The sequence below is a fragment of the Antechinus flavipes genome, chromosome 3 (assembly GCF_016432865.1).
Source record: "Antechinus flavipes isolate AdamAnt ecotype Samford, QLD, Australia chromosome 3, AdamAnt_v2, whole genome shotgun sequence".
NCBI lineage: Eukaryota > Metazoa > Chordata > Mammalia > Dasyuromorphia > Dasyuridae > Antechinus > Antechinus flavipes.
In genome coordinates, this window is record NC_067400.1 from 3,403,097 (window position 1) to 3,418,867 (window position 15,771).

The 15,771-nt window shown below is 45.2% G+C and overlaps 1 protein-coding gene across 3 annotated transcripts in view; it reads left to right on the forward strand.

Moving 5' to 3' along the window:
* The window catches only part of ATP13A4 (ATPase 13A4), a 75,809-nt gene that overhangs the window by 19,332 nt on the left and 40,706 nt on the right, over positions 1–15,771 (forward strand). For all 3 annotated transcript variants that reach the window (XM_051991612.1, XM_051991611.1, XM_051991613.1), the window contains exons 3-9: positions 7,044–7,190; positions 8,984–9,054; positions 9,138–9,218; positions 10,274–10,343; positions 12,129–12,263; positions 13,547–13,616; positions 13,908–14,042. In XM_051991612.1, the coding sequence (XP_051847572.1) occupies positions 7,044–7,190; positions 8,984–9,054; positions 9,138–9,218; positions 10,274–10,343; positions 12,129–12,263; positions 13,547–13,616; positions 13,908–14,042 (709 nt within the window). The remainder of the gene's footprint in view (positions 1–7,043; positions 7,191–8,983; positions 9,055–9,137; positions 9,219–10,273; positions 10,344–12,128; positions 12,264–13,546; positions 13,617–13,907; positions 14,043–15,771) is intronic.

The following is a 15,771-nucleotide window of genomic DNA, read 5'->3' on the forward strand; positions in this document are numbered from 1 at the left end:
TGCTAGAACAGGCTACGGCCATGACGTGGTTATCTTTGGATGACCAGCAGTTCAGCTCAGTCTGTAACCACGTGTCCCTGTCCTGCTCTATGTATGCAGCAGGGACTTGGAAGCTGGAGGGAGCACTGAGTTCTGAGAGCACCTTGCTGTCTATTTTCTGTCTAACCGGGGATCACTGAGAACCTCCTCATCTGGTGGCTGGATTACCAGGCTCTTCCCTGCCCTCTGCTAGTCCTTTGAAAGTTGACGTTGGTCTATTGCCAGGCTTAAACTCAAAACTTTTCCTGTTTGTCAGGTCACAGATCATAGATTTACATGTGAAGAGACAGCAGAAACCATTGCTTCGAGCTCCCTTTGGAGCCAAAGAAGTAGAAATTAGGGCGTCTTTGTGATTTTCCCAGAGTCACAGAACTAGAGCCTATCAGCTCAAATTCAAGTAGAATTTGAATCCAGCTCTAACCATCTCCAAATATAGTCAGCCCTGTAGGTACTACAATGTTCTTTCTGATCAGGGCTCAGATCTTGACTGCCATCCTCTTCACAAAACCAGGGTTCCCCTCCCACCACTTTCTTTCCACCCTCTTCTCCTTTCCCCCTCCCCCTTTCCCTTCTCCAGAATGGTTGGATCCACTCATAACTCCACCAACAATGTATCAGTGTCCCAGTTCTCCCACATCCCCTCCAACATTCATCATTATCTTTTCCTGTCATCTTAGCCAATCTTGACTGGTGTGTTGTGGTATCTCAGAGTTGTCTTAATTCATACTTTTCTGATCAATAATGATTTGAAACACCTTTTCATATGACTAGAAATAGTTTCAATTTCATCATCTGAAATTTGTTTATTCATATCCTTTGACTATTTATCAAGTGGAGAATAGCTTGAATTCTCTTAAATTTGACTTAATTCTCTTTATATTTTAGAAATGAGACTTTTATCAGAACCCTTGACTGAAAAATTTCCCCCAGTTTATTGCTTCCCTTCTAATCTTGTTTGCATTGGTTTTGTTTGCACAAAACCCTTTTAAGTTAATATAATAAAAATTATCTTTTTTGTACTCAATAATATACTCCAGTTTCTTCTCCACGGATCTGTGGGGTAAACCCCCCTTTGTCCTTCTAATTTGCTTACAATATCACTCTTTATATCTAGATCACGAATCCATTTTGACCTTATCTTGGTATATGGTGTTAGGTGGGGGTCAATGCCTAGTTTCTGCCATACTTATTTGCAATTTTCTCAGCAGTTTTTGTCAAATAGCTAGTTCTTATCCCCAAAGCTGGGGTTTTTGGGTTGTCAAACACTAGATTACTCTAGTCATTGACTATTTTGTCCTAATCTATTCCACTGATCAGCCACTCTATTTTTTAGCCAGTACCAAATGGTTTTGATGACCATTGCTTTAAGGCTGACACAGCTAGGTTACTTTCACGGGCAATTTTTTTCATTAATTCCCTTGAAATTCTTGACCTTTTGTTCTTTCAGATAAACTTTGTTTTTCTTTTTTCTTAATCCGTAAAATAATTTCTTGGGAGTCTTATTGGTATGGCACTGAATAAATAGATTAGGTAGAATTGTCATTTTTAGCAGATTTGCTCAGCCCACCCACAAGCACTTGATATTTTCCCAATTGGTTAGATCTGACTTTGTGTGGCAAGTGTTTTGTGATTGTCTTCATATAGTTCCTGACTTTGCCTTGGCAGATAAGACTCCCAAATATTTTACATTATCTACAGTTATTTTAAGTGGAATTTCTCTTTGTTTCTCTTGCTGTTGGACTTTGTTGGTGAGATGTAAAAATGCTTGGCATGTGGTTTTTTGGCACATTTACTAGAAAGACTAGAAAACCGGTTCAGGTCACAAGACTTTTGCCGGAGGCAAAACTGTCCACTGACTTTCAGTCTTCTTCCTCCTTGCTTGAAAATTCATGAAGGTCCCCGGTTTTGCCTTCCTTCCCTGTCCTGCCTCCAACTAATCAGAGCAGTCTCAACCTGCTTCAGTCTTGACTTCTTAAGCTTGATTTCAACTTTAATTTTTAATTACTTTCTCTCATGTGCCATTTTGGATGGATTTGCTATGCTAGAAACTCTCCAAATAAATGAGTTTCTAAATTAGCCTTTATGTAATTAGACAAGAACTCAATTATTCCTAACGTTCTTTTTTCAGAGCCTGGGGTAAAAATATGCTTTGGGAACCCATGGTTTTAAAACTCCAGCTAGGTCATTTACATTAAAATGACACTGAAAAAGGCATTTTATCAGCTCAAATCACAACTATTGGAGCGGCCAGACTTCCCATTAGGGAAGGTGCCTGTCAGCATGGACGCTAGCTACCTGTTCTCTCTGTCTGGAAATCAGCTTTGGAGATTTATCGCCAAGCCCACTGTTGAAAGATTACAGCTCATTATCATGGAGGCTGATTAACTAAGTCATTTCTTTAAAAAAAAAAAAAAAGAAAAGCTTAAATGGACCTCGACAAAACCCACTTTATTTCCTGCTTGTCTCTTCTTATTAAGGGCTTCTAAGAGGTGAATTTTTCTAAAAGATAAGAAATGCCATAATTGTTTTTTTAAATTTTGTCATTTTCAAGGCATTTTTATTCATTATTCACACACATCTGAATTTTAACCAATGAAGACTTGGCTTTGATGCCACATTTCTATGCAAATAGCATGATTTGCATTCACTGGTGATTCGGAGTCAAAGGCTGGGGATGATTTGTGTGGTTTAGCCTGGTATTATAATTAAAGCAATGTCTCTTTCTTGAGTTTCCCTGCCCTGGCACACACTCCCCAGAGGCACCCTGGGGCGCTTGGAGACTCTGGGGCTGGGATCCGAAAGGCCCTCCTTGGCCTGGATCAGCTGTTTGACTTGGGCTGGCAGATGGGAAGACAGTTTCATGCCCCCTGATTGGGGCAAGCACCTGGGGAGCCCTTTGTAAATCAGTCTCTCGCTCAGGAGAGCTCTGAAAAATTACTGGTTCTACCAGATTTCTTGTGCAATGAGCGACCCTGATTTTCCCCCCTTCCCTGCCCAGCCTGGACTCCTTCATCCCCCCTTTCCCCTAAGTGAGTTGGGAGAACAGCAGCACTTCTAACACTTTAGGTATCAGCTATACCAATTTGCATGGTACCCAAGACTCCAGAGGAAAGCTGCTGTTTCTTTGGGGAGAAAGGAAGCTCTTTAGCCAGATAATTCCCTTTGGCTCTGAGGGGAGCAACCTTTCAGTTTTAGGGTCAGGGCTCAAGCACTTGGTCTCTCTTGTCAAACCTCAGGAGTCTGTGATAAAACACTGGGAGCATCCAGGGGGGCTTTTTGCCTGGGGGGGCGGGTGACTTCAAAGGTACTGATCAGCTCAATATCCTTCTCTGGGAATTCTCATTGCCTTAGAAAGTTTGAGGATCCTGTTAAATCTGAGCCTTTGGGAAATGTCAAAAAAAACAGAAGAAACTTTGGGCAGGAGAACAGAGCCAGGGCTAATTTGTATTTGCCCCATGTGGCTGCTCACGGGATCTGAAGATTCTCTGGAGTTTAGGAATGTTGGGAAAAAAGAGTGGTTCTCAAAGTATGGTCTGGAGAAAGACTCTTGGGAGTGTCTCCAGGGTCTTGCTCTAATATCCAGAATGGGAAATGGCCATCGATATAGCCCAAATAAAATGCAAGCCATTGGTGGGGAGGAGCTCAACTCTTAATAACATAAAGGGGTCTGCAATCTAAACTGCTGGTCGAGTGTACGTGGTGACCGAGCTATGGCAGCTGGAGGGCTAATGTATCCACACCTGCTTTAAAAGACACTAATATAGTCTGCCATCCTGGTGATGTGGAGGCGCCCTCTACCCATAATTTCTAATCATCCTGGGTGACTTTCATCCAGGTCCTCCCCACAGTCCCCAAGAAAGTCTATTTACTGTGCTGGGGATCTTCCTTGAATTCTCTTTCCACAATGGACCACGTGGGCTTATGGTCCCTTCCTTTCACTAAGTTACCAGCTCTTTTAATTTTGATCACATAATTCTTTTATCCCACTTCCTCTGCATCACCCCTTGTTTTTTTGTGAAAACCAGCCTCACACTCACCAGGAACCTCTCCATTGTCCTTTGACATGATCATTTTATACTTGACCCAGTTGTTCTGGTAGTAGAAATCTAACAGGAAAGAAGGGAAAATGATCCAAATAATTAAGGCCAAAAATGAGCCAAAGCTACTGCCATGATCAATAAAAATGGGCTCAAGCTATGAATTATTCAGAAATTGCTTCAGTTCTCCATTCCCTTTTACAAACAGAGACACAAGTTGCTCACTTGGGAGCGGTGACTTCTTTTCCCAGTCCCTCAGACTCCATCACTGTGGGCAATATTTCCTCTGGAAGTGAGGAATGTTAGTGTCCTTTCGGTGGCTAAAACAGTCCTAGGAATAGCATAGGTTTACAGCATATATATATATATATATATAGTTATATATATATATAGTTATATATATATATATATGCTGTAAACCTATGCTATATTATATGTTATGTTATATATATATATATATAGTTATATATATATAGTTATATTATGTATAATATGATATATTATACATAATACCCTGCAAGCAGATATTGGTGCATGATACATGCTATACACAGCTATGTGGATACATGCTGGAAAGGTCAGTTCTTCCCTGACCCCAAGCTTCCCATCAAATCGAGGAATATGAGTGGTAGCGAGCCTTCGGGTGTCTAGAATGGTTATATATGGGTGTGTTTGCCCCTTAGGTTCTAGAATGGTTATATCTGGGGGTGTTTGCCCCTCGGGTATCTAGAATGGTTATATCTGGGTGTGTTTGCCCTTCGGGTGTCTAGAATGGTTATATAGGGGTATGTTTGCTCCTCGGGTGTCTAGAACGGTTATATATGGGTGTGTTTGCCCCTCGGATGTCTAGAATGGTTATATCTGGGTATGTTTGCCCTTCGGGTGTCTAGAATGGTTATATATGAATGTGTTTGCCCCTTAGGTTCTAGAATGGTTATATCTGGGTGTGTTTGCTCCTCGGGTATCTAGAATGGTTATATCTGGGGGTGTTTGCCCCTCGGATGTCTAGAATGGTTATATCTGGGTATGTTTGCCCCTCGGGTGTCTAGAATGGTTATATAGGGGTGTGTTTGCTCCTCGGGTGTCTAGAATGGTTATATCTGGGTATGTTTGCCCCTCGGGTGTCTAGAATGGTTATATAGGGGTGTGTTTGCTCCTCGGGTGTCTAGAATGGTTATATATGGGTGTGTTTGCCCCTCGGATGTCTAGAATGGTTATATCTGGGTATGTTTGCCCTTCGGGTGTCTAGAATGGTTATATATGAATGTGTTTGCCCCTCGGATGTCTAGAATGGTTATATCTGGGTGTGTTTGCTCCTCGGGTGTCTAGAATGGTTATATATGGGTGTGTTTGCCCCTCGGATGTCTAGAATGGTTATATCTGGGTATGTTTGCCCCTCGGGTGTCTAGAATGGTTATATAGGGGTGTGTTTGCTCCTCGGGTGTCTAGAATGGTTATATCTGGGTATGTTTGCCCCTCGGGTGTCTAGAATGGTTATATAGGGGTGTGTTTGCTCCTCGGGTGTCTAGAATGGTTATATATGGGTGTGTTTGCCCCTCGGATGTCTAGAATGGTTATATCTGGGGGTGTTTGCCCTTCGGGTGTCTAGAATGGTTATATATGAATGTGTTTGCCCCTTAGGTTCTAGAATGGTTATATAGGGGTGTGTTTGCTCCTCGGGTGTCTAGAATGGTTATATATGGGTGTGTTTGCCCCTCGGATGTCTAGAATGGTTATATCTGGGTATGTTTGCCCCTCGGGTGTCTAGAATGGTTATATAGGGGTGTGTTTGCTCCTCGGGTGTCTAGAATGGCTATATATGGGTGTGTTTGCCCCTCGGATGTCTAGAATGGTTATATCTGGGTATGTTTGCCCCTCGGGTGTCTAGAATGGTTATATAGGGGTGTGTTTGCTCCTCGGGTGTCTAGAATGGTTATATATGGGTGTGTTTGCCCCTCGGATGTCTAGAATGGTTATATCTGGGTATGTTTGCCCCTTGGGTGTCTAGAATGGTTATAGCTGGGTATGTTTGCCCCTTGGGCGTTTAGAATGGTTATATATGAATGTGTTTGCCCCTTAGGTTCTAGAATGGTTATATCTGGGGGTGTTTGCCCCTCAGGTGTCTAGAATGGTTATATCTGGGTGTGTTTGCCCTTCGGGTGTCTAGAGTGGTTATATCTGGGTTTCTCTTAAGTATCTAGAATGGGACATACAATATGGCTTATGGTTTATGGCATTCCTCGAGATGTACGTTATCATGGTACACATTTATATCACGCCCACTCAGACTTGTGTGTAACACATGTGACTCCTCTCCAAAGGAGGGCACCATCATCTTCCCAGATGCCCAGCCTGCCCCAGGCCGGACTCCTCACGCGGCCCAGCTGTCCGACCTGGGGCCGAACCCGACTGTCACATCTCTGCCCTCTGGGCCCAGCTGCCAGGGAGGGGCCGGCTCGGATCCTCTTTGCTTTGGTTCCCTTCCTTGCTCAGGGCTGTCCTCCCAGCCTTCCACATGGGGAAGCAGCAAATGAGATCATATAGTTAGTGAAGACAAAATACATTTATTAAACTCCTACTGTGTGTCAGGAATTGTGCTAAGGTAAAGCTCCTGAAGGACTCACAATCTGCGGGGGGAGCCAAGAAGCCCCAAGTTCTGTACCAGTAATAACCGGATTGTGGCATATCAGAAGGAAGGCTGGGAAGGCTTCCAGGGCAAGAGGAATTCTAGCTGAACCTTGAGGGAATCTAGAGGTGTGAGCACTTGGGTTCTAGGATGGTTATATCTGGGTGTGTTTGCCCCTCGGGCCGCGATGCCCAGTGAGGAAACAAAGAAAGGCCCTGCGCCAAGCTTGGGGCCACCTAGAGGAAACGCGGCGGAAGCCCCCTGGGCTGACCCCTGGGCTGACCATTGGGCTGACTGACCCTTTTCCTTTCTTCTTGGTGGCCGGGGGTCTATTTCACCAGGATGAATTTCAAATATATTCTCGAAAAAAGGTCACGTGGATCAACCTGTCCACCCTGAAGGGCTCGGTCAGCCTCACACCGGACCATCCCCTCATCGCCGATGAGGATTATGTCATCAATCGGGCCATCCTCAGGCCCGAGTTAAAGGTGAGCGGTGCTGGGCACGGATGTGGGGGGGGCCCGTCGGGATCACAGGTTCTCTGGGGGGTTCCCTGCCCCCAGTACCCCCAAAGCAGTGTGGCGAAGTGGGGGGATGCCTGGATCTCCTGCCGGAGGGTCAGGTTTGAATCCTACCCTCTGAGTGAGAGGGGAAGCACTCTAGACTCCCTGCTCCCTGATATGCAGAGGTCAGGCTTGATGACCTCTGGGATCTTGCACTCTGTGGCTGGCGACCCCCTCCCACCCCAATCTGCTGTGTTGGGCTGCATTGTGGAGTCTCTCTGGGTGGAGCAGCAGGAGGGGAAAAGGCTCATTAGCTGTTCTGGGGATGGGAGGGCTGATGCCAGAGGTGGATTGGACCCAGGGCCCAGGCAAAGTGGACGGCCATCCACTTTGCACAGGCTGCCAGCTTCCTGAGGGCTCGGCTCCGGCACCACCTCTTCTGGGAAACCTTCCCAAATTTCTCCTGTTGAGAATGTTCTCTTACCCCTAAGTTTTCTTAGAATACTTTGCACCCACATTTCCTTTAGCTCCCCGACCTTGTAGAGTATGTCATTCATTCATTCATTCAGTCACCCACCCACCCACCCATTTATTCATTCAAGAACAATTATTTGATATCATCCTATTTCAGTGAAATTTTGTTTCCACAAGTCCAAGTTGACTATTCTGGGCTCTCTAAGTCACTGGATTACTTATAAAAGTGGTTATTTTGTTTTCTCTTTGGGGACGTAAGGTCTCTAAATTTGTTGTTCTGGCTTCATTTCTTTTTTTTAAATTTTTAAAATTTTTAATTTAATTTAATTTAATTTTATCATCACTTTATATTGACAGAACCCATGCCAGGGTAATTTTTTTTACAACATTATCCCTTGCACTCGTTTTTGTTCCGATTTTTCCCCTCCCTCCCTCCACCCCCTCCCCCAGATGGCAAGCAGTCCTATATATGTTAGATATGTTGCAGTATATCCTAGATACAATATATGTTTGCAGAACCGAACAGTTCTCTTGTTGCGTAGGGAGAATTGGATTCAGAAGGTATAAATAACCCTGGAAGAAAAACAAAAATGCAGATAGTTCACATTCGTTTCCCAGTGTTCTTTCTTTGGGTGTAGCTGCTTTTGTCCATCGTTTATCAATTGAAACTCAGGTTTCTTTGTCAAAGAAATCCACTTCCATCAAAATATGTCCTCATACAATATCATTGTCGAAGTGTATAATGATCTCCTGGTTCTGCTCATTTCACTCAGCATCAGTTCATGTAAGTCTCTCCAAGCCTCTCTGTATTCATCCTGCTGGTCATTTCTTACAGAACAATAATATTCCATAACGTTCATATACCACAAGTTACCCAGCCATTCTCCAATTGATGGGCATCCATTCATTTTCCAGTTTCTAGCCACTACAAACAGGGCTGCCACAAACATTTTGGCACCTACAGGTCCCTTTCCCTTCTTTAGTATCTCTTTGGGGTATAAGCCCAGTAGTTCTAGCTTCATTTCTAACATGAGATCATAGTCTGTAAAAGGCACTTTTCAATTGGTTCAGAGGCTGAATGACTCTCCCAGACTCAAATCCTGAGAAGGATTTGACCTTGGTCTTCCCGACCCTAAGGATGGCCTTCTCTCCCCCACCCCACACTGCCCTCCTGTCACTCCTGCACTAGGACATGAGCCCCATGGAGCCGTCCCAAGAAGGAAAGCAGAATGGTCCCAGAATGCCCAGGCCAGCTCCCGGTCAGGACATTCTCTCACTGCTTGTCTGTGGCTCTTTCTTGGCAGGTGAGGTGCATTCAGGTGCAGAAGATCAGGTATGTTTGGAACAACTCCGAAGAGCAGTTCCAGAAAGTCGGGTGAGTAGACTCCAGCAGTTGCCCCTGAGGCCCCGGCTCCTGCCCCTCGGCACCACAGTGAGAGCTTCTGTCTGTTCTTTCAGGTGTCTGGAGGATGGCTTCTCAGCTGCTAAGATACACCTGAAGTTTGGGTCGGGCCTGAGCAGAGAAGAGCAAGAGATCCGGTAGGAAATGAACTCTGGCCTTTGGGCAGGGCCGGAGGGCAGAGCAGGTGCCCGAGGCCCTGGCCCTTAGAGGACCTACCTGGGCCAGTCTGCATCAAAGTGTGGGAGAACCCCTTCTCTCAGAGGAGTAAAGGCTTGGGACTGCCGGCTCTGCTCCCTTCATCTCCAGGCCGGTCAGGGCCGGGCACGGCAGGCACACGTTCTAGGGGTCCTGGCAAAGCACAGGTGGCACATGTTCTGGGGGTCCTGGCCGAGCACAACTTAGGGGGGCCTGATGATTTCAGGAGAGGGCAGAGGGTGATCAGCACGTGTCCTTGTGGGTCAGACCCAGGGCTCTGTGTCGGGTTCCTGACTCCACAGATTTCCCAGGCAGTGACCTAAGGCCCCACAACTGCCCTGGTTTCCACCATAATTCTCTGATGATGTGGAGAAGGGTGTGTGTATATGAGAGAGAGTATGTGTTAGTGTGTGTATGAATGTATGAGTGAGTGAGACTGAATGTATGTGTGTGTGTGTCTGTGAGTGTTAATATGTGTGTGAGAGAGTCAATGAATGTGTGAGTGTGTGTGAGTGTGAGGGAATGTATGTGTGTGTGTGTCTGTGAGTGTTAATATGTATGTGAGAGAGTCAATGAGTGTGTGAGTGTGAGGGAATGTCAGGCTCTTAGTCCCTCACTTGAAGAAAGTAACATGTGCTGCAAATGGCCCGCCCCCTTTCTATGAGGCCCATAGGGACCCTCCGAGGCCCAGGGAGAAGGCCTCAGGTGCCAAGTGCCCCCTGCCCCCTGCAAGCCGGCCTGGCCCATTCACTCTGGCCCTGCAAACAGGTCTGGTGAGCGCGGACACCTGTGGGGGATCCCGCTCCGCAAAGGCCACAGCCCCGGCATTGTGGGTGCTGGATTAGCACCGGGTGTTTGGACAGCGCCCTCTCTCCTGCAAGAGCATTTTAATGGGGGAGGTGGGGGAATAATCTCCAGAAGGAGCTCAGAGAGGAGGAACGGGGGCACCGCTTAGGACAAGGTGGGGCAGTCTGTAATTAATCTTCACTCTCTCCAGGAGGCTGATATGTGGCCCCAATGCCATCGACGTGGAGATCACACCCATCTGGAAACTTCTCATCAAAGAGGTAACCAGGGCTTCTCTCCTTCACTCCCTCCGCTACCAAGTACATCATTGTGTTTTGTCTTGAAAACCAGCTTATAGATCTTTAATAAGAACCATTACAGAAGAAGCAGAAAACCAGCTTATAGATAGATCTTTAATAAGAACCATTACAGAAGAAGCAATCTTCTCTCATCTCCTCCCCTCCCCTCTCCTTTCTCTTCTCTTTTCTTTCCTTTTTTGCTTTTCCTTTCTCCTTCACTCCTTTCTTCAGCCTTGAATGAGTCTTGCTTCCTCCCTCCCTACTTCCTTTTCTCTCTCTCTCCTTCCTTCCTTTCTCTTTCTTTCTTTCTTTCTTTTGCTTTCTTTTTTTCCTTCCTTCCTTCCTTCCTTTCTCTCTCTTTCTTCCTTCTTATATTCTTTCTTTTTCTTCTCTTCTCCTCTTCTCACTTTCTCTTTCTCTTGCTGTCTCTTTCTTTGTCTCTCTTTTCTCTTTGTCTGTTTCTGTCTTCTCTGTTTCTCTCTGTCTCTATCTCTGTTTCTGTTTCTCTCTCTGTATCTCACCTTCTATACCACAGAGGTTCACAGGTGCATTGTAAAAATGTGACACATCAGGCCTGGTGTAGGTGTGAAATACTTCTTATTTCATTACGCTCATGCTGGGCCTTTCTTTTTTATACTATGATGTTTACCTAAGATAAAAAATTCCACCCTTTGTTTTGCAGGAGACATAATAACCTTTCCAATAAATACTTCTGTTCCTGAACAGAAGAAGTCAGAGTTGTCCCACAATGTCCCCATTATGTCTCTAATACCACATCGCCATATCTTCATAAACATGGTACTCTCCCATCAGTCAGTCAGTAAACATTTATTAAGTGCCCACTGTGTGTCAGGCCTTGTGCAAAGTACAGAAAGAGACAAAAGACCCTGTCCTCCAAAGAGAGAGACAATAAGCAAACACTACACACAAGCTGTATGCAGACTAAAAAGGAAATAATTAAGAGATGAGAAGTGTTGGAATTGGGAGGAATTGAGAAAGGATTCATGCAGAAGACAAAATTTGGGACTTGAAGGAAGTGAAGCCATTTCCATCTCCATTCTCTACAATATTGCCTCAAGGAATAAGTATTAACACACCTGAAATGTCCATTTTCTCTGAGGTTTCAGGCATAGAAGAAAAGCAGCACCAACCACACAGACTGATAAGGAAAAAATGCTGGCTTTATAATGAATTTTTCTCGATTCGGTGGCAACTTTCATTGCCCTGGGGAACCCAAGTAGAGGAAACTGACATGATAACCTAAGGATAGTGGGCACCTCTGGTAGGAGCTGGTATCAAAGCTGGATTCAAATTGAACAGTTTCCACTCTGCCTTGGTCACAAAAAAGAAAACACCGTCTTTACTCTCTGCATTTTGATAAACAGGCTTACCAACTGACTTAGAGATGGAAACAAACATGGATGGTTGGCAACAAGTCATAGGATGTCCTTCTTGTCATGACTAGGGAGTGCCATTGTGGTCACAACTTTAGGATGTCCTTCTTGTCATGGCTGGGGAGTGCCATTGTGGTCACAACCTCGGGATGTCCTTCTTGTCATGGCTGGGGAGTGTCATTGTGGTCACAACCTCAGGATGCCCTTCTTGTCCTGGTTAGGAAGTGTCATTGTGGTCACACTTTTGGGATGTCCTTCTTGTCATAGCTGGGGAGTGCCATTGTGGTCACAACCTTGGGATGTCCTTCTTGTCATGGCTGGGGAGTGCCATTGTAGTCACACATTCCTCTTCTTTTTGGGGGGGCATCAATAGGTTCTCAATCCATTCTACGTGTTCCAGCTCTTCAGTGTCTGCCTGTGGTTCAGTGAAGACTATAAGGAATATGCTGTTGCTATCATCATAATGTCCATCATCTCCATCACCTTAACGGTGTATGACCTCCGTGAGGTGAGTCTTTAGCTGAGAGAGCCTTGATACTCAGGAAGAGATCTAGAAGCAGCATTTGGAAGCATTTGGAGATGAACTTCCATTCTTTAAAGAGCTTGGATAAAGAGCTTGGAGCACCTACTGTGTATTGAGTGTTGAAAATAACAAAAGTAAGCAAAAAGCAGTCCTTGCTCTCAAAGAATCTCACAGTCTAATGGGAGAAATAATATGTAAACAACTATCTAGTCCTTAAGCATTTATTAACTCCCTACTGTCTGCTAGGTGAATCATCAATTTCTACTGAGAGGAGAAATGTACAGAATTAGAGATAACTAACAAAGAATACATTCACTTTAAATGGGATTAGAAAAGGCTTCCTTTAGAGGGCAGGATATTATCTGAAGGTTCTGAAACTGCAAGGAGAGAGGGGAGATATGGGGTAAAGAACCTAAAAGTCCAATGTTTTTATGGGTCCCTATTCCAGAAAGTTGTTTTGAGGATACATGCATCAAAATGAACCTGTTGAGTTGTGTTCTAGGAAGATAATTAGTACAATATAATAAATGTTTATTAAACACCTACCACGTACCAGATTCTGTGCTCAATTCTAGGGATATAAAGAGTCAAAAGACAGAAGTTGCAGTCTAATAGGGGAGAAAGCATGAAAACCAAAATATACAAAGTGAGCTATCTGTAATATAAATGGGAAACAATGAGCAGAGAGAAGGCTCTGGAGTGAAGAGGCATTGGGGAAGCCTTGCTCTTGAAGATGGAAGTCAGAAGGTGGGGGGGACATTGGTTAACAGCCAGAGAAAATGCCCGGAGCCAAGAAGTCCTGTTTGTGGAACATTCTGGAGGCCAGTCACTAGCAGTAGTGGAAAAGTCTACTAGAACGTAGTCTCCTCAATGGCAGGACCTAGATTGTTTTTTGTCTTTGGACTTCCCATTTAGCACAGGGTCAGGTACAACATAGGCATGCACAGTGAGTTAAATTAATTCTGTATAACTTACCTAATTCCAGATTTTTCTAGTATTTCTTGATTCTGAAGACCACTTTCAAGGGAGTAACGGATGATGGGGGATTCCTCTCTGGGGTCAGTCTTACTCCCGTCTCTTCCTTGATTCCCAAAGAAAGGGATGTTCAGGCTTAGTGTCAGAACTCTGGGATCTCTATCCCTGTCCTTGGGGCTAGTTAACTCAGTTGCTTGGCACTTAATATTCCTTGTTGGCTTGCCAAGGCCGACTCCTCGACCGGGCATCCTAAACATTAACACTGTTTCCTGTGTCCACCTCTGCATTTCTAGCAATCCATAAAGCTCCACCGGTTAGTTGAATCTCATAATAGCGTCCTGGTCACTGTGTGCAGGAAAAAAGGTGAGTCCCTTCTGGTTATTCCCATTTACCTTCTAGATTGGAATGACCCAGTCATCCCATCTCTTGGAAAAAAGGACAGAAAGTGGGATGTAAATGTTGATGCAGGGACAAGCTTCATCTTCACCCTGTTCCTCGCCTCGTAGTCTTCTGTTAGCTTTTGGGGGTGAGCAGCCATAGCCTTTCCTTTCACTTTTTCTGTCCTAACAACTGGCATTGACTCATTGGCTGGGGGGGCTTCTGTTGGGAGAGGAGAGTGATTCAGACTCAATATCTGTCCCTTCAAACTTTCAGCAGGCACCCAAGAGTTAGAGTCTCGCCACTTGGTCCCTGGAGATTTGTTATCATTGAATGGGAACAAAATGCAGCTACCATGTGATGCCATTCTCATTGATGGAGGATGCGTTGTGAATGAAAGCATGCTGACAGGTGGGAAGAAGCTCTCGGTGCTTAAAATCTTGGGGTGTTGTGGACTGTGTGAAGCTGCAGGCGCAGTGTCCCCTCAGCCAGCGCTTTGATCTCAGGGGACCTCACGCTTGGGTCCTCTCGGTGACTTGAGAGTAATCTTAATTCAGTGGCAATGGTGGGCCCTGGAGTGAAAGGAGACTGGGAGGGGAATATGGAACTGGGTGATTGAGCAGCACTCCCACAGAAACTGAGACTGAGGAACTAGAGAGTTGACATGGAAGTCTTGTAAAGTCTCACTCCCTCATTTCATGGATGGAGAAACTGAGGTCAGAAGAATGGAACTGATGAAGGTCACGTAGACTGTAAATGCAAGGCCAGGATCTGATGTGGATTTTTTAGACCCCTTCTGCTTCACTTGCAATAAATAAATGAATGCTATTTTATACTAGGTTGTCCTGCAGTGACAATACTTTAAAAAATAAGATGACATTAACCATAGCCAAAGCTTTCGGTTCTCAGCAGTAGCCCTTGGTGAAGACAGTTGTGTGTTTAGGAATAACAGAAGCTATGGAAGAGGAAGAAGAGCTTTCATTTTGGAGCCAGAGATCTGGGGAGCAAATTTTGGCTCTGCCAGTTGAATCCTTGTGGGACCTCTTTCTCCTCCTTATCTAAAATTCAACCCAGTACAGCTTTATCAATCAACTATTATGTAAAAGTTAGAGACAGTGTAGCCTAGTGGCTAAATTCTGAGTATTGGTGTCCAAAGGGCTTCGGTTCAATAGTTCCTCTGATATTGCTAGTTTTGTGACCCTAGTCACACAATCTCTAATACAGGCAACTCTGCGGGACTTCTTTACCTATCAGAGCCCAAGCGCCTTCAGAGTAGGAACTGTTTCATTCTTTGGATCGGTAGCCCTTGAACCTAGCATGATGCTGGCATCTAGTAGGTGTTTAATAAATGCTGACTAATTGAGTCACAGACAAGCTTCAATCTACCATCATGCTCACAAACACAGAACTGTCCAAGGTGCTGGTTCCGTTTGTTTTTTAGTGGGGAGTGAGGAAGTATTTGTGACTTCCCTTTCCCATTTATGTGGGAACTTCTGGTGTGGAAACTCCCTCTGCTGATCAGGCTGGCAGCCCACCTAGAAACTGTAGTCTTACAAAGTGGTCTGGGGCCTTGAGAGGTTATTTGACAGGCTCCTATGTGTCAGAAATGCTGAGAGGAGTTGTCCTTCAGCGTCTCTCCCCTACAATTATTATCCAGACCATATTTACATAACCCTTGTCCTGAGAGAAAGTCTGAAAGCTTTCCCGGCCCGCCCCTGGCCTCTGGCCAGTCTGAAGGGCTGTCTACTCCTGAACCTGAGGTAGTGAGGAGGATGATTCATGGCCCAGGTGAGAACGTGCCCAGCTGAGCCAGCGGAGAAACAGAAAAGCGGGTGGCCTTGCGGCTCGCCTGTGAAACGCTCAACCATCTTCGGTGCTTGGGTTGAATCGGGTGCGGAACTGGGTGGGCCACTGAGTCCGGGGGATCCTGTGCCCATTTGAGGGTTAAAATCCAATCCTTCTCTGCCAATCTCCAGTCCAGGAGCAGGTAGACTGAGGACAGAGGGTGTCCTATATACTCCTCAGCTGTTTGGCGGTTTGGGGAGAAGGGGGAGCCGGGGCCCCCATTCCTGAGGTTCCATCAAGCTCTTCCTCAGTTTGGGGGCTGCTGGTCTCACTTAAGGGATGAGGGGGTTGTGCA